Source organism: Tenrec ecaudatus, chromosome 5 (genome assembly GCF_050624435.1).
Source record: "Tenrec ecaudatus isolate mTenEca1 chromosome 5, mTenEca1.hap1, whole genome shotgun sequence".
Classification (NCBI taxonomy): domain Eukaryota; kingdom Metazoa; phylum Chordata; class Mammalia; order Afrosoricida; family Tenrecidae; genus Tenrec; species Tenrec ecaudatus.
Window position 1 is genome coordinate 147995403 of NC_134534.1, and position 19364 is coordinate 148014766.

The window sequence follows — 19364 nt, forward strand, 5'->3', positions numbered from 1 at the left end:
ATTAGTGAAGTCAATTAGTTAGCTTCCAGAAGTTAGGCAGACTTTTCCTCCAGCCTTTGCCAATCCTATTCTATCCCCTCACCCTGCCAGCAGTCCAATCCCCAAACCCAGTATTGGTGGCTAATTTTTCTTTTATCTCCCCCCACCCCCAATTACGCTTATCAAGAATTAGAGCAACAGGCAGGTGCCAAGGGGCAATTACTAAGTGGAGAGAATCCACACCTAAATCACTTAGAACCAAAAAATTCAAACCCACTGCAACAGTCAATCCCAACCTTTCCGGCCCTGTAGATACAGATTCCAAAGCTGTGAATCTGGATGGGAACGGCCAGCCTCACCTTTCTCCCGCGAAGTAGCTGGTGAGTTTGAATCACAGACCCAGGGGTTGGCAGCTCAATGCTATCTGGCCAGAGTCTACTCCAAAGGAGAATTGGCTGCAGGAGGATTGGCTAAACACCTCTGTTTGTCAGCTGCTAGAGAAGCTGAGGAAATCGAGCGCAGGTAGTGACTATTGGCTGAGCAGCGTTGTTTCATACAACTAAGGAATGTGGTACAGCTTCCAGAGCTATTTTGCTAAGAATATCATAGAACCTAGATTCTCCGGAAGATTGGGGGGAAACGGGGAGTAATAGCAGTGAGTGCAAGAAAGAACAAAATGCTCTAAAACGGATTGTGGGCGTGACTGTAAAAACTCTTCTTAATGTGACTGAACTGTTAAACTGGATGATAGGAATTGCATGTCAGTAAAATGGTTCTTTAAAAAAAATCCTTCATTCCTAAAACTAGTAATTCAGAAAATCTGGCCCTTTGTCTTGGGAAATGTAGAACTCACGTCGCTAATAATGAAATCAAATGCTGCCTACCAAATGTACCTTTCATTTTCCAAATAACTTCCCTGCTATGTTTTAATACGAAGATATTTTGAAGTGCTGGATCTAAAGGAGTAATCGCTGTTACAACTCTTCTTAAAATTAAAAAAAAAAAGTCAGATGTATGTCTTCACAAACCCCCCTTTGAGTCCAGAGCAGATGTGTGCAGTGTTTATACTGAGAAAACCACGAGGCCATAAACAACCACTATAATTTTGCTGTGCTTTTCTTCATTTCCTGTGTATTTATTTTGGTGTTAAAATAATGTTAACTTTCATAATAAGGAAAATAGCAGCAGATGTTTAAACCAAACATACTCCATAGCAGATTAACCCAAATACCTATTCAACTTTCAAAATCATGTTTTTTTCTTCCAAATAACCAGGAGGCTTGGAAGAATACTATCCCCGTGTATGACATAGCAAACGACAGGTAAATCGGTAGAAAAGCTTCCCATTCGGTCTTTCTCACAGCACCAGTTGGGGGACATTAGAAGTTAATCTGGTATCAATTTCCTAATAATCCCCGTATTCCTCTCTTAAGGTTAGTCACGTGTTTTGTTTTCTCAAATATCATGTTACCAACACCTTTACATGTTTCTCCTTTCTTGTTCACTGAGTAGGCATTTACGTTTTTAAAAGTCTGTGTGTGTTAATTCCGCAGGAACCGCGAGGAGTCTCCTGCTGCTTACTTATTCCACTCTTCCAGTCTACCTTTGCGCCCGGAAGCAGATCACACCAAAAGCAGCAGATTCAAAACAAATCACCACTTAGAAGCCCCGTAACTGCAACAAGTAGGGTTCTTTTTTCCTAAACACCATTCTTAAATAGACCTCAAATATCCTAATCCACCGAGTTGAATAAAAACAGCATGAATTGGGTTGTTTTGTTCTTCCTTGAGAAGAAACAGGCAAGTTTTCAACTGATCGGGAAGCAGGCCTGAAGTGGTGGTTGTTTTTTTTCTTCCCAGAAAACACAAGTGAATCCGCTCACCCTTCCAAGTTTCTTCCCAGCTTTCCTTTTCTTTCTCAAGTGAAATAAATGATCTGATTACTACAGGAGAGAACATGGCAACGGCTCCTGCTGAACCAGAAAGGAGACCTGGGCACGATTTGTCCGTAATTACAACAACAACAACAACAGAAAAGCACTCCAGGCCAAGCTTCAGTTCTCCCAGGGAGCCTTCTGTCCAGTCAAAGCCAGGCCATTGCCACTTTCCCAAATCGCACGTAGATCGTCTTCCAGGAGATCAAGAAATCTCCCCCACCCACCACCCACCCCTTAAGTCCTCCCCAGGCAGGCTTGGAATACTGCAAGGCAGGGAGAGCACCCCTCAGGGTTGGAGGGGGCCAATAACGACCATCTAGGGCGTTTTTTGCCCCCTGTTGTCTCCCCACCCTTCCCTTTGTAATTTAGCTTTCTGACGGGGTGTTGTGCAATGATTTCCACAAGGGGCTCGAGCGTGGAGGGACCATCCTTCAGTGTCAGAACTCTCCCGAGCAGCACAGGAAATGGCAAGTCAAACAAAGGGCCAGTCTGTACTCGGCCGCCCCAAACGGAATACAAAAGTCCTGCATTGTTGGGGACCATCTCTGCCTACCCACGGAAACGCACGCTAACGTTTTGTCTCTGGGGGTGGGGGCAGACCACCCCAACCCTGAACACGGTGGTGGGGTGCTTAAAAGAAGTCCCCAAGCCCTTTCCCCACCCCCGTCTAACTTTCACTGGGGGCCTGAAGGTCTTTCTTTCAAGACAATGCCAACGGAAATTTAAGAGAGAAATAAGTGTTTCAGACTTAAAAAAAAAATTAAGAGCTCATAAATTGCAAATAAAGCAAACTTCTCTACCAGATTGTATTTCACCCCTCTGGCCCTGCCCCCCCTTGTAACACAGACAGGCTTTGCAGTGCCAAACTACAAATGATAAAGTCCTGCGTTTCGCACAAAATGCCCAGAATGCGATCGGACTGCTAAGCGGGAGTGGCCTTCACGAAAGTTCGGGGCGCAGCAGTTTCTCGCAGGGAACACCTACCTTCGTAGCGCAGAAGGCCCAGATTGTTGTTCATCTTGTCCAAGTACTGGTAGTTCAACAGGTCCATCGTCATAAATAGCATTTATTGGGCTCGCAAAGAAAACCAGCTCTTTGCTTTCGCCCCCCGCCCCCCAAACAGTAAGTTTCAAAGAAAAAACAAAAACAAAAAACTTTGATCAATGGTTGCCGAGTAGCTCCTGGCAATCGATTCTCTTAACTTCACAAAGACCTCTGACGATCACAACGAAGTCGGGACACGTAAAAAGGTACACACGCACACACAACCTAACGCACACACAACCCTTCCAGGGTTTCTTGGTAGGCGGTGCACGGATGGTATCCTCGATGGAACATGAAAAGGAGCTTCAGAAGTCTTTGCAAGTCTTGCTCGGGAATAAGGAGCGGGCACCGAAGGCAACCACGAAGCCCATTTCCAGGACAAAGACACGCTGGCGTCGCTCACAGCCCGCTGCAAGCCCGCGGCGCTGACATGCTGGCTCTGCGCGGTCTGACTCCGGGGAACCAGCGGCCTCGGCCCAGCCGGAGGGCCGCGCACGCGCACTGGACCCGAGCCGCCCGGTCCCGGAGCCCTGCTGCTGCGGGTCGGCCCCTGAAGGCACCGGGTGTTTGAAAGAAAGAGGGGGCGGAGGAGGAGGGAGAGGAGGAGGGGGAGGAGGTGGGCGGGGGCCTACGCAGAAGGGGCCCTGGCTGCTCGGCCACTGCACTGCTGGGGGAGGAAAAGAGGAAAACTCATCAAGCTTCCTTGTCGGAAGCTGGGTATAAAATAAAGGTTAAAAACCAAAACATCAGGGACGCAAACTTCTATGGAATTTAAATTTAACTTCTGTGTAACGTCACTCAAAAAGTTTTGCTGCGGGGTCTGTGCCTGTGTACATCAATCTGGATCTACAGCCATCTTTGTCTTCTTTGTCGTTGTTTGCATTTTTTAATGGCCAGCTTTGGTTTAACTGTAGATGTAAATCTTTGATGTTACTGTTTTGTACAACCTTTTAGAACCCCCAAAACAGCTCAAATGGAAATTATAGAGGAAAGAGAGGCTCAGGGATTAAATTACTAACTCATGACCACCAAAATAACTTACAGTGCTCTTTCTCTTGCTAATATTCTAGCCATCTCCAAACCACGGACAACCAGGTAGGTGAAATAGTAAGTGCTATCTGGTTACGATTTGGGCCGACAACAGCAAGGTCAGCAGTTCGAAACTTTCAACTGCTCTGCACGAGTAGGATGAGGCTTTCTGCTACAGTAAGGAATTCGTCTTGCAAACCCATAAGGGCAACTCCACCTTGTCTTAAACGGTCTCTCTGAGTTAGAATCTATTTGCTGGCTGTTAGTTTGGTTGTTGGTGTATTATAATAACATAGTAATAATAGTAGGAACCCCCACAAGGCCGGCGGATGGAACCCCCAGAAGAAAGGTAAAGCTGTCTGTTTAAAGATGTACAGTCCCGAGAAACCAAAGGGGCTGTTCTATCTGCTGTATCAGGTCGATATGAGTCACAGTCAGCTAGATGGCAGTGTGTATGACACCTACATGAAGGGGCCCTCGTGGCACAGGAGGTTAAACACTGGGCTGCTCACTACAAAGTCAGCGGTTCAAACCCACCGCAGATGCTCCCGTAGAAATTTCGTTTCGGAAACCGGAAGGGTAGTTCTGCTTGGTCCTACAGGGTGGACACGAGTCTGAATCAGCAGTGAGTTTGTTGGCTATAGATATAACTCTTTACGGGATCAGAAAGCTCCATCTCTCTACCTTGCAGCTGTGTTTAGCAGTCCGAGTGGTAATTCACTACACCACCAGGGGCCTGCGGATATGTACAGACCGCATTGCATTTCTCTGTTCATCTGTCGATGGGCACTCAGATTGTTTCCCCCTTTGAGTGACTGTAAATGCTGATGCTATGAACTTTAGTGTACACGTATCTGTGTAAATGCTTGCTTCACCTTCTGGGTGTAAATATACCTAGGAGTAGAACTGCTTGCTGGGTCAGATGTCAAACTTTTTGAGAAACACCAAACTTTTCCACAGGCTGTACCATTTCAAACTCCATTTTTTTCATAGCCTCAACGAAACGTATTCCATTCTTCTTTTCTTTCATTTTAAGCCATTCTAGTGTAAAGAGGGATCTCACAGCTTGAATTTGGATATCCTTAATGGTCTACTTTCAAGCCCAGCCAATGACGACCAAGACCTAAGCCCCAGATCCACAAGCTTGGCTGACCACCGGAATCACCTGAGGAGCTGATCAAACTACTTACTGATCCCTGGGCTCCTCTCCTTGGAGATTCTGATTCATTAGGTTGCAAATGGAGGCCAGAGAGCTATAATTTCATTATATCCCCAGGTGATTCCAATGATGAGCCGAGTTTGGCACCCAGGGCCTAATCCAATCGTGTACAGGGTAGGCCCGAGACAGGGACCTACCTACTCAAGGCAGCGGATAGCAATTACAAATGCCACCACCTGTCTGTGGCGACTCGCATGTTGCTGTGGTCCTGGACACCATGCTACTGGTATTTCAAATACCAGCAGGTCACCCACAGTGGATTGGCATCAACAGAGCTTCCAACGACAAACTAGAAAGAAAGGCCTGGTGAGCTACTTGCAAAAATTAGCTAACGGAAACCCTACTGATCACACACACACACACACACACACACACACACATTGTAGGAGTAAGGCATTCAAAATATTCCGGTGGATTTGAACATAGTAGCATCATGAAGACGGTGGGGCACCAGGCAACGTTTAATTCTGGTGTATAAGGGGTGCCCATGAGTTGAATCCAAGTGGATGGTAACTAACAACAACGAATGGCATCGAACACCTTTCTGTTTTCACTGGCCATTTGTATGTCCTATCTCTTCAACCTTAAAATAGAGTCTTGGTGTGCAGAAGAAGATAAGCACTGGGCTTCGAACTACAAGGTTCGTGGCTCAAATCCACACAGAAAGTCTTGGAGCGATAGCGGCCGGGAAAACACCAGGTGGCAGTCCTACTCTGTCACATAAGGCTGCTGGGAGTCTCACTATTAGAAAATGCTCATTGTTCTCTAATTCATTCTTGGGTTAATAGATTCATAATGCAGGAACCAATGGGATTATTTTTAAAGGAAATGGAAGAGGTGGTTCTATATTTTATACATACATACAAACCAGGCAGGGGAAGCTAATGTGTCCTTTTTTTTTTAAAGAATGAAACTCTATCGGATAGATGCATAAAACAAAGCAAAGAACACTTCAAAAGGTATTAGGTGCAGAATAAAACCAGCTGCCTTCACGTTGACTCCAGCTCAAAGCAATCCCATGTATGTTACAGTAACGTGGTGCCCATGGGGTTTCAATGGATGAGTTTTCAGGAGTAGGAACGCCAGGCCTTTCTTTCAAGGAGCTTCTGGATGGACTCAAACTGCCAGGTACAGAGTCGACAGACCTCCCCAGGAGGTAACAATCAGAAATCCAGACCAGTGCGGAAGAAGCAGATGGCAGTCACATTGTTGGGGAAAAGGACGATGTGGTAAAGAATCCAGAGATGAGCCAGTCATTGGTGAAGTGTAGCACCAATGAAACACACAACTTTCCTCTAGTTCTTTAATGCTTCCTTCCCCCCATTATCATGATCCCAATTCTACCTTACAAATCCAGGTAGACCAGAGGATGTACACAGGTACAGATAAGAGCTGGAAACACAGAAACTCCAGGATAGATGAGCCCCTCAGGACCAATAATGAGAGTAGTGATACCAGGAGGGGGAGGGCTAGGAGCGGGAGAAAGAGGGAACTGATCACAATGATCTACATATAACCACCTCCCTGGGGGACAAACAACAGAAAAATGGGAGACATCGGACAGTGTAAGACATGAAAAAATAATAATTTATAAATTATCAAGAGTTTGTGAGGGAAGGGGGGGCGTTGGACGGGGCAGGGGGGTGGGATGAGGAAGTGATCCCAAGGGCTCAAGTAGAAAGAAAATGTTTTGAGAATGATGATGGCAACAAATGTACAAATGTGCTTGACACAATGGATGTATGTATAGATTGTGATAAGAGTTGTACAAACCCCCAATAAAATGATTTAAAAAGAATCAGAACAGAGCCTCAGCTGATACTGAACACCAAAATGGATTCGAAATGCTTTAAAGGCATGGTTTTAGAGATTCAGTGATAAGGACAGATGTCTAGACTATGGACCACTTAGACTAGGAACACATTTTCTAAGTCAGGAAAAAAAGTATAATCAAAGAATTCATAGGAGAATATACTGAATAATTTGACTGAATACATACATTTTAAGTTTTCGTACATCTAAAAAGCACTAAAACCAAATGAGCAGCAAAACACAAAACAATATGTTTGTAATATATCATTGGAAATGAAGGGCAAATATTCTTGGCAAGTAGAAAACATAATAATATATGAAAAGAAAAAAGAACACATAATGTAAATATTTTTAAATGAGCAAAACCCATGAAACAGAAACAAATGACCAATATATTTTTGAAAAGCTTTCAGTCACATTAATTCCAAGAAATACATTAAAAAAAACATTATTTTCATTATACAAGTGAAAAACACTGAATTAGAAAGTGTTCTGTTTTGACTGGGAAAAAATACTTTAAATTTTTTTAAAACTATGCTTGATGTGATTGAACTATGGAATATTATATCTGTAAGAGCTCCAAATAAATGATTAAAAATAAATTTTAAAAATTTTAAACTAAGTGATTTTCCATTTTTCAAACAAACAATAGTAAGTAGCATTACCTATGTTAACTGGAAACATGAAGAAAAATAGGATATAAAGTGAATACAGCGATTACACCCAATTTTTAAATGTATTTCTGAAAATATGCATACAAATTGGGAGAGTATATACACATTAACATGACTGGAAAACAATGAGTATATCAAAATTAAAACAGTGCCTAACTTTGGATGATGGGTATGGTTGAAATTTTCTCCATTTCTCACTTATTTACTGGGAGCATGTTCCTAATATAGGGAGGGAAAGAGTTTTCACTTTTTAAAAATCAGGTGCAGAGAGAGGAACTATTATGTCCTGTTAGGTCATAAACAGTGGATCATACACATCTTACTTTTATTTATTTTCCCACATCTTACTTTTAAACACCATACTATCTCCTTTTAAATTCAGTCTAACAAAGATTATAAAATTCCAAACATCATTTAGACCCTTGGAAGATTCAAAGATGTTTAAGATGAGGCATCTGGTGCTCGCTTCGGCAGCACATAGACTAACATTGGAACGATACAGAGAAGATTAGCATGGCCCCTGCGCAAGGATGACACGCAAATTCGTGAAGCGTTCCATATTAAAAAAAAAAAAGATGAGGCATCTGTCCTAAACAAAACATGTACAGGGAGAAGGCTCTTCAGTCAGGTGAGTAGCTGTGTAGTCATACGGTTTTGTATCCTGTTGCTTAGTCATCGCCTCCTGTGTTAGTGTCAGTTCCCTAACCAAAGAGAAGGAAGGCCAGAGTGCTCTTTAGAGACGAGGATGGCAAGATTCTGTCCCACACTTTGGACAAGTTGTCAGGAAAGACCAGTGGCTGGAGAAGGATGTCATGCTTGGTAGAGAGGCAGCGAAAAAGAGAAAGAAGGACTGACACGTGGCTGCTACAACAATGGGCTCAGGCTTTAGAACAACGGAGCCAGACGGACACGGGTTTCCACTGTGTTGTGCATAAGGTCACTATGGTCCTGAACAGACGCAATGGCGTCTAACAATTGCAGAGAAAGCTCCTGGAGAGAATGGAAAGTAAGCCTAGCTCTTACTCTAGTCTCCGCCCCTCCCGCACAGAGAATCGGTGTTCAGTGTGGATTAGGCCTGGGTCTCAGCATCTTTACGCAATGCCGAAAGCAAAAAGAAAACGTGAACTTTCAGGCTAATTGCTAGATTAAATGTCTGTTTGCTAGCGTGTTGACAGTTTAGAATAGAAGGTCTGGAACAAAGCTGAGTGATCAAAGCCAATTTATCAAAATCACTCTCCACATATTTGTTTTTAGAGAAAATGCTTCTGTCCGAGCCGTTGCACGGCAAGGGAAGGCAAACTATGTTTCGCCCAACAATAACCCTTCCAAAGGTGCTGGGAGATGGAAATATCTCTCCTCTGTTGTTTCGGGTTGGGTGGTCCCTGTGGCTAACTGGCTCTGCTGCTGGAGATTAGGCACTCTGCTGACCGTTCTGCTGGCAGCACCTCGGAAGAAAGACCTGGTCATCTACCTCAGGAAAACCACCCATGGAAAAGTATGTGAAGCATAGGGTCACCCTGCCCTGGAACTGTCACCATTATGGGGACTTTATTTTATCCTGCAATTAGTCCTAAAACATTCCAAGCGCAATTATTTGTCTCTTCCAATATCAAATTATAAAGACTACTTTGAATACAGTAGACCTTCAACAATTTAACTATATGAAAAAGCAATCAAAACAAGACAAATTTTAAATGCCTCAAGTATCAATGAAGTGAAACTAAGTATCTATTAAGCTCCGGACTTGTTATATTTTCTTTCAAGGAAAGAATTCTTAAAATACATCCTAAAATAATCACTTTTCTAACCTGGAGTTGCTCACAATGAAATGATGATTAAAAAGTCCATTAAGCTATATATCTTGTTGGTTATAAAACAGAACCATTTGTAAATTGAAAGTCTTAACTTCTTTTCAACAGGACTATAACGGATTATAACATAATGAGATTTTAACATAAATCATCAAACACCCCCAATTTTAAAAAGTTCTTATAACAAAAAAGTTTAAACCTTCGATACAATATCACCCTCTAGGGGTGAAACTTAGATTGCAAAGACAATTGTGAGGATGATTTGGGTCATCCTCATCTGATATGCACAGTATTTCAAACCACAATAAATCTCTTACTTCACTTAATAAAAACCTCACAGAATACTGTCCTTCCAACAACATGTAAAAAAGTATCGCTACAAAATAACAAAAACTCTGAATTAAATGAAAATATAAAAATATGCAGCTACTGTTTCTCGATATATCCTCCATCTAGACCAGAGGTGGGAACGTCCAGCCCCGAGGCTCTATCACTCACACGCTGCCATCGAGTCAATTCTGACTCATGGCAACCCCATAGGGCAGGATAGAACTGCCCCTGTGATTTTCTGAGACTGTAACTCTTTAAAGAAGTAGAAAACCCCGCCTTTCTCACCTGAGCTTGCTGGTGGTTTCAAACTACCAGCCCTTTAGGTTGCAGCCCAACTCGTAACCACTACACTACTATGGCCCCTAATGGTACATAATTTAAAACACTGTTGAGAAAATAAAATTATACAAGCATAGGCTGGCTTCAGACTGCAATACATGAAGGGTTGACTTGTACGGATTAAATTCTGAAGTGACTGGATACTAGTTACAAACATTGTATCCACTGCCCTAAATTCAAAGAGGTCAGAAGAACAAGAGCATTTACCGTATACCAAGCAGGTACATGGCATAGGGTTGGGATCATTCACCTCTCCGGTTTCTCTCTCAATCCTCACCACAGTGCTAGGAGGCATTACCACCATTTGTACGGCTGAGGCAACAGGCACCAGATGGGCTGGGTAACTGTTGTGAACCTAGCTGGGACTAACGCTAAGTGTCCACTACACCCAGGATCTCACGTTTACTGAAAAATAAACAGAAATTCAAAAATCCATAATGGTTATTAACTTGCTGGGGTGCGTTTCACAAAAGCTTTGCAAAAAGCAACTGAATAAACGCCTGGCTGAAAAAGAGAGCATGTGCAATGTGAGGGCTTACAGTTAGTAAGAACTGTATCCTTACTTTGAAGCAAATCCACCTTCCTCGCCAGATTCTGGTCTCCGTGAACGCACACACCTTAGCAGCTGCTCATGGACTATTACGACACTGGGTACTACTCACCCAAATAGAACACAGTGACCATATTCAAGAAAACCTTGTTATTTTATACCCCCAAGGAGAGTTGACAATAAAGCAAAATGAGGATTGTTGGGGTACCCGCCCTAATACATCATCACGGGTTCAGTAGGCGCAATTGTACAGCGACAATAAGTAAAGATTATAGTAAAGTCATAGAGAGCATGAGAGACAGAAGAGAGATTGAAATAATGGAGTCAGACACATTTCACAGTAGCATGCTCACCTCAGCCTCACTTGGTGGTCCACGTGGAGAGGGAGGGGGAGGGGAAGGAGGACAAGGGGAAAGGGAACAGGGGAGCAAGGACAGGAGAGGAGAGGAGAGGGGAAACCAAAGAGGGTCCAAGAGGGATCTTTATTGCTAACTCAGGCCTATCTACATACCTTTGGGGGAGTGCAAGCCCACTAATTACGGTAAAGACATATCAAAGGAAGGGGTTGCACTATAGGTAATATAGTTGTGGGAGGTGGGTGATCCAAGGGGTATCCGCGTAATAGGAAGGGGAGGGACTGGGGGTACAGGTGTGACAAGATGGGCTGATCCTAGATTCAGGATGGCAGCCTAACTTTGGAAGTCACTGAGCCAGTTTGACCTGTTCTCTGGCCCACTATAGAGACCATTATCAGTAGGGTGTAAACCCCACCTACAGGAACCAGACTAATGGTCACAAGCCTTTAGGGAGAAGTAACCCATTGTCCTTAACAGCAAGGAGCAGGGCCTACCTGTGGTGGGCCCAGGCAGTAGTCTGGCAACTGACTGCCTTCAGGGAGGTAACTTGGCAATCATTTACCATTTGCTGCAAGGAGTGTCCTAAGTCTAGCATATATTTGGGGGAGACAACTTGGGAGAAATGTTTCTGCTTCCCACAGAGGATCCCCTGCTGGATTTATGAACACCCTAAATTTTCTCGTTGACCTGGGGGCTCAGGACTAGTCCCAGGGACATTAGGGCCCCTGGCAGATCACAACAACATGACATCACACAGGTGCGCCTAAACTCAGGTCCCTATGTATCACAATGAAACATTGTGGCGAGTGAAATACCTTAAGTACAAAAGGCAAGTACTGCAGGACCTTCCTTTTATGAACCGTCTGGCATTGGCAGATGCATAGAGATAGGAAATAGATTTGTGGTTACTAGGGTATTGGCTGACCTGATTGGCTGAGTTTAGGCACACCTATGTGATGTCATGTTGCTGGTGCCTAGTCTTTGTGCCAAGGTTGGACCCCCCCACTTGGGCCTAGGTGACTCGGGTCTGAGCATACTCAGTTCTGGATTTTCCCACAGGTGTCTAATTAGCGTGCCTGATTTCTTTCCAACCCCTTTATTGTGGCATGAACAGCTCATTTTCATTCAGTGTAGGCATTCAGTGGAGACAGCCCCCTTCATCCCTAGCCAATCAGGCCAGCCAGTACCCTCAACCACTCCTCACCAGTCAGTGAGGATAGGAGGCTGAGGGCAGTGCCCACTCTTCCCAGGGCGCTCTGTAGGCAGAGGGCGGGAGCTCTGCTGGTGAGAGTGTGAGGCACATAAGCACCTGCGGGCCCTCTGGGGGCCTGCATTCTCTTGGCCTCTGGGGATTTCCTGCACTCCTGTCCGGCTGTTCTTTTTTAAATCATTTTATTGGGGGCTCGTACAACTCTTAGCGCAATCCATCCATCCATCCCTTGTGTCCAGCACATCTGTACATTTGTTGCCATCATCACTCTCAAAACATTTTCTTCCTACTTGAGCCTTTTCACATGGTTTTCCACACGCCCCTGAAGTGGCCGTCTTGCGCGGCACGCACTTGGCCTGCATGCTTCCCAGAGATAGCCTGTACCTTCTGAGACGGCAACACCTGGATCTTCCCTTTCCCTCGTAAAGGTGACTTGGATTACAAAAGTGCTTCTGCCTCGCGAATTCTTCCAGCGTTGATAAGCAAGAACTGAGGTGAACCATCCCAGTAACCTAATAGTAGGTATCAGAATTTTCCCTTCTCTTTGTGGCTGAGTAACATTCCATTGGCATCTAGGTGGTCCACGCAGCTTAGGACCAGCAGCTAGCATAGTGTTGGTGGACTGAACTCGCCGGGGGGCTCTGCAGAAGATTGGCCGGCCAGAGCAGAAGTGCCCCCATAGGATTTCTAAGTCTGTCCATCTCCCCGGAAGCAGACTGTCACCTCCCTCTCCCATGGAGCAGCTGGTGAGTCATACCTTCTGATTACCAGCTGGGTGTTTTCCCCACTGTGCCACCAGGATGCCTCCCATCAAGATTACAGCCAAGAAAACCCTATGGAAAAGTTCTACAACCAAATGAGCTCAGCAGTAACAGGTTTAATATTCTGATAAAAGCATATACCAGATGTGGCTTATCCATTCATCCGTTGATGGGCACATGGGTAGTTTGCCACTCTTTGCTGCCGTGAGTTGTGCTACAGTGAACTTGCAAACCTCTGTGTGAGCTCACTCCATGAGGTGACGGGTGCCCTGCTCCTGTGGGTCGTGGGGTTTCTGACTGAGCATCCAAAGTGGAATTTCATTGAGCACCTTGTTGAGGTAGCCCCTTGCCTTCCAGAGTTCAACAATCTGAATGAGTTACTCCTGGGCAGGATGAGGTAGCAATGGGAATCAACTGAGCTCAAATTCCTTCCTACTGGAAAGGAGGCTCTCAGTCCAGTCACTCACACAAGTATTTCAATCGTTCCGTTCTTCCTCTATGCGAAAGCAACCAAGGAAACTGAACATTCTCAGCCTATCTATCTGCTGTTTTAGGACTCCAGAAAAATGCATTTACTGCCAGGGCTTGGCGGTGGCTAAGCAAAAACACTCAAACTCACCGTCAAGTCAGTGTTGACTCACAGTGTCCCCGTAGGTTAGGGTAAAGCTGCCCCTGTGGGTTTCCAAGACTGTAACTCTTTAGAGGAGTAGAAAGCCTCATCTTTCTCCCCTGGAGATGCGAGTGGTTTTGAACTGCTGCCCTTGTAGTTAGCAGCACAGGAAGTAACCACGAGACCACCGGATGAGAAATTGACAAGCCATGATTCCCTGTGCACCACAGCCACGAGTAAATGCCAGATCACAAGAAAAAAGCAAGCACACTTCCTGCAGAATCAGGGTGGGATAGCCACAACTTGTGCACCGATTTAGGTCACGAGTTCTAGCCCCATCTGCCTCTCCTTCTAAGGCCATGTTGCTGCTCGCTGCCATGAGCCAGCCCTGGCCCTGGATGACCCCATGCACGATGGCAGGACCGCTTCCTACCTCCAGGACCAGTTGCCGGCTGTGTGTGACCCACAGGGTTTTCCCTGGTCTAGGTCCTGAAATAGGTCACCCCGCTTTTCTTCCAAGTCTGCCTTCATCGGGAGACACTGCTGAAAACTGTGCAACATCACAGTGACACAAACGTCAAGGATCCTGCCTGACCTCCTGCATAGAAGGTGGGAACCTACCACTGAGCCCCACTGCCCATTCAGTGGACGCAGCCAGCCAGGATTGTACGTGTGTGCACCTTCCCTTGGCATCCACACTGGCTTTCCGTACCCGGCTTCCCAGTCCCCAGCATGGTGCCCAGCACACAGCAGGTCTTCAAGAACTATGTGCAGAAAGAAGACAGGACTGTGACGAACCCCAGAATCTAAGCGGGGGACAAGACCACCAGAGAGGACTTTGGACGTGTGAACCAGAGTTTCTGGTGAAATTGAAGGGAGCAAGAAGGGGAAGGACATGCGCAGCTTTGGAGAACTGGGAGTGGATGCAGAATGCTAAGCCTTCCAATGGTGCAGGAGGAGGAAAGGGCATCAGTAGAACGGCACCATCTAGAGGTAACACAGGGTGTGGCACAGGGAGCCCCCGGGAACAGTGACAAGCCTCTTCCCTGGATCTCTACGCTCCCATGCCGATTTTCCAGCCAAAAGAGCACTAACTGCAGAGTCAGAAAACACAGCTTTGCAGTCTAGCTCTGGCCCCTGCTTACCCACAGATCTACCTCCCAGAACTTCCCTAACCTGACCTGAGAAAAATCCATCAACTCACTGACTCTACAGAGCAGAGTAGAACTGCCCCAGTGGGTCTAAGACTGTAGATCTTTATGGGAACAGAACACCTCATTTTCTTCCTGAGCAGCCACTGGTGGAGAACTAACTGCTGACCTAAGCAGCCAACACAGAACCCACTAGCTACACCACCAGAAAGGAAAGGGTAAGTTAGGCCTAGCGTGTCAGCCAGGCTGCCAAGGACCAAATGAGGCAAGGGCTATTTTTTTTTTTTTTGGCAATCCACAAACCATAAAATGAAAAATGCACCCAATGCCCAATGCAGGGACAAACTGTGTCATCTCCTTAAACCCAAGGGGCTCCCGACATGGCACCAGGAGCAGTGAACCTGTCCCCACAGTCCTTCGAACAGATGCAAGGACAAAGGTCAACTCATCACTGGCTAGCCATTTCCTTCTGCTTAAGGGGATCTTATCTGGACTTCTGCAAGGTCTAGCCCCCAGGAGGGTGGGGGTGGGGTGTTTGGAGGAGCTGCTGCCACACATGCCATGTCACCCCTCCATTCCGAGCAGGGAAAGTGATTTCAAGGGTCCTGTGAGGAGCTGAGAATATTTTTTCTTCTCTCTCTTTCCGTTTTACCCCATACACACATTCCATTTTTAAATATTAACAAAAAGTATGCTCAGTTAAAATTATAATCCTTATCCAACAAAACCTGTTAAATATTTTTAAAAATCACATTTACTATCTGTAGTGGGTTGAACTGTGCACCCTCCTCGACCCCACCCCTTACCTCGTGTTCATGTCCACTCAGGACCCCAGAATGCGATCCTATTTGGAAATGGGGTCTTTAGTATTCAAGTTAAAGAGCTAAGGATGAGGATGAGGTCAGAGTGGATTAGGGTGGCCCCTAAAGGCAAGGAGAAGTTCCAGGTGAGAGAGAGGAAAGGCCACGGAGGAAGGAACGTGAAGACTGGGGTACTAATAGCAGGTTGGCCTCTTTGGCTCCCAGTCTTCCGAACCCCATCTATCCCCAGGACTGAGGAGAGAGACGAGAAGATACCCCCACAGAGCCCCCGGAAGGGACCCAGCTCGGGAGAATAGGTTTCTACTGTCTTAGCTATGCAGCCCAGGACACGAGGACTATGCTCATGAACTACTTAAATGAAATCAAAGCGCCCGCATCCCACAGACGGCAGGAAACACGGGGTCTGCGATCTATGAGCTTCTGGCGGTGGCTGCCGATGCTGAAACTCCCCAGGCATAAAGGGACCATGTAAGAAGCCCTGGCCCAGCTGATTTGCCTGGCGATTTGAATTAACAAGAGCAGCCATACTCATGAGAGGTCTGAGAGCAACTAAAAGTTTGACATTTCTTTCGAGATGAGCCTAGACACCTGCCCAGGAGGGGCTTGCTTTTTTTCTTCAATAAACTCCATTGCCACCAAGTCGTGGAGAAAGATGGGGCTTTCTACTCCCATAAAGAGCTGCAGTCTCTGAAACCCACAGGGACAGTTCTACCCTGTCCTATAGGGGTCACTATGGAGTCGGCATCAAGTGAGTTTGTTTGGGCTGTGGAGTCAAGACTGTATATTGTTAGGGGGCGAGGGGGTGGACAGCCTGGCCTTTTCCCCTTGAGAGGCTGCGTGGCTTGTGCTGCCCCTCTTGTAGTGGGAAATTCAATGCTTAGTCCACAACATCACTAGGAGTCCTTTTCCTTCCACAGAAATCTCTCAAACTCCTTGCCAGTTATGATCAAGTTGATTCTCACTCACTGCACCCCCTAGTGTGTTGGAATCAAACAGTGCTCCATGGAGCTTTCAAGGGCTGCTGTTTCAGAAGCAGTTCACCAGACCTTTCTTCTGAGGTACCTCTGGGTACATTCCAACTTCCAGCCCCTTTGCTTAGCAGCCACCGAGCAGTGAGCCTGCCCCACTCTGATCCTCCAACTAGGGGGTTAAGGAGCCAAAATACTTCATCCATTGACGATCCAGGTATAATCCTATTATAGAGACTGGCGATTAGTGTACGTTGCAATTCTGATTAGTCAAGGATTCCGGTTACAGGATAGCTGTACTAACGGCCCTGCTAGCATAGGCTGCCAAGAAGAAAAGGATGGCCCTCTGTATTGGACAGGGTTCTCTAGAGACAAACCAGATTGCTAGTAAGTATATATAAATATATTTATAAAGATAGATATATAATTCAAGAAATAAACCGTTAAATAATATACAGACAGCTAATACAAGAAATTAACAGTTAAGTCATAAAGCAGTGAGACACTAGCAGTCCTTCAAGTTTTTGAGAGCTGCCAGTTACTAGTCCCCTTCTGTAGAGAGAGCTGGGTTATATATACCGAGGCAGCAAACTACAGGGCAGGTCCCCAACTGTCATCAACTGTCAGTCCCCAGCTCCAGAGATGAACATTCCAATCGTGTGGGCTTAAAGGGACCTCAACTTACAGCGACACAGTGCACAGGCTAGGCATCCCACAGGTAGTGTACCCCTTTAAACTGAGGCACAGAACAAGCAAGCCATTTATCCCTCTGCCCTTCAGTTAATCCTACTTGTGTTTATCGGCCAGGCTGGCACAATAAACTATAGCGCCCTCGCTGCAGTGATGCCAACTTTCAATGCATCTGAATAACCAGTCTTCTGTGCCTCTTCCCTATTTCCCCATAAAACACGTTTTTAAAAGAGAGTGAGAAACACGAGGAAATCCAGCCGTGCACCTGCACACTGAGCGGTGTCTGGTTCCACAGCACAAACCAAACGGCTAGCATTTATTTACAGCTGCTCTGAAGGGACAACTGCCTTCAGAGTAGAGGCAGAGCCTGTGCTCATTCGGTCTGGAGCCACCAAGACAAGGTACGCCCGGATAGTTGCCTCGGGAAGGATGACACGCCAACAAGAAGCATGGCCTTCTAGTCGTGTCTCTGACTGAGCACTGCCGTGCGCCTGCTCTTCCCCTCTCATGGCTGACTAAATGCCAGCTGCTGCTTTATAAAAACTGTGAAGCCAGCAAGAGGGGTCAGGGGAAGAATCCATGAATTTTTCTCAGAGTCTGCCTTTTACTTACCTGGCCCTGGCCCACCATTCTTCATGGAAGGGCAAACCCAAGCCCTACCCTCTCACTCATAAACACACATTAGCCCTGAACAGGAAGAAAACAAAGCAAGAGCCAGGTGTCCAAGCACTTAGGGAATACTGAAACGCCGATTACAGGCACTTGGTGAAAGTGAAGCTATGCCGTGCACAGCCTGCCTTTTAAAAGCGCTCCTCTGCTACTGATAGAAAACATTAACTTAGGGAAGCTTCTAGAAACGTGTTGACAGATTACGGGCAGAAGAGCTCTGCTGAGCCCCCGAGCAGTCATCCTCCCCAACACAAGCCTCAGGTCCGCATCTATCCTGCCTCGTAGCACTGTGGGATACACATGATGGAGTTGCTAACCACAAGGTCAGTCGTTCAAAACCGTCAGCCGCTCCTTACAAAGAAGACGAGGCTGTCTGCTTCCGTACAGATTTACTGTCTTAGCAGCGTCAGAATCAACTCCCCGGCTGCGGGTTGGGTTTTTCAGTAGGTAGGGTCACGAGAGAGATGACCATCTGGAAGACAGATCCAATATGCATAGTCTGCATGCTTTCAAATAGCCTTTGCTGCTCGTCTGGACGTAAGTGTATGGCACGTATTTGGCATTATGGACTGAATGATTACTACCCCGGCTCCCCTCAAAACTGTGTTGGAATCCAATCCCCCTACCTGTGACTGCAGTCCTCTCTGGAAACAGGGTCTTCTTTGTTAGTGTGAATGAGGCTGCGTCAGTGTTGGGTGTGTCCTGAGGCTCCTCACTACTGGGGTGAAAGGAACAGACAGCAGAGGGAGGTGGCGAGGGTGGGTGGGGGGAATGCCACGTGAGGCCCCATAAAGGAGCCAGGGAGTGAGAGGGCTACAGAGGCTTCCCTCACAGCCCACACAGAGAGCCTTCCCCAGAGCCAGCCCTGGTCTCCTCAGCTGGGTGAAAATACACTTCTGTTCCGGACAGCCACCCACTTGTGGTATTTCTGCTCGGCACTAGGAAACTATGGCATATGGCAAGCAAGCTATTCAGTAAACCATATGGACAGAGCTCTGTAGTGCCAAAAACTCTTGTTTCACTGTTGTGGAAGTGACAGGGATCCAACGATGACAGGCTTAGTCTCTGTCTTTGAAGAGCTCTTAACCAAAGACAGACTATAAGACACAGTCAGTCAGTCAGTAGAAACCAGCACAAGTAGAAATCTCCTTTCTGAAGGGGCTTACGCGGGCTTCATACACAAAGTGGCACTTGTGTGGCTCCTTCAAAGAACAGACTTTCAAAGCTGGATTAGAGTACAAGGCATTCCAAACAGAGTACTTCATGAGACACAAATGAAATATTTGCTGTAACTCATTGGCTATTCACTGGGCATATTAAGTGACCTTCAACTGATTTTACTCAGGACAAGGTAATACAAAATTAAATATTTGAAATGTCTAATCCTGGAGGCGAGCAGTGAGTC

General features: G+C 46.0%; 1 protein-coding gene and 1 non-coding gene across 5 annotated transcripts in view; one reads left to right on the plus strand and one right to left on the minus strand.

The window, feature by feature from the left end:
- Positions 1-19364, minus strand: part of VGLL4 (vestigial like family member 4) — a 156686-nt gene that overhangs the window by 81310 nt on the left and 56012 nt on the right. Inside the window, exon 1 of one of the 4 annotated variants that reach the window (XM_075550031.1) lies at positions 2900-3518. The exons of 2 other annotated variants lie outside the window; for them this stretch is intronic. In XM_075550031.1, coding sequence (XP_075406146.1) covers positions 2900-2981 — 82 coding nt within the window. In that variant the 5' untranslated portion in view covers positions 2982-3518. Of the gene's footprint in view, positions 1-338; positions 362-2899; positions 3519-19364 lie in introns of those variants that run through there. One more of the 4 variants, XM_075550034.1, reaches the window with a different exon arrangement.
- LOC142449472 (U6 spliceosomal RNA) lies at positions 8152-8258 on the plus strand. The gene has a single exon (XR_012784632.1). It is a non-coding gene; the product is annotated as a U6 spliceosomal RNA (small nuclear RNA).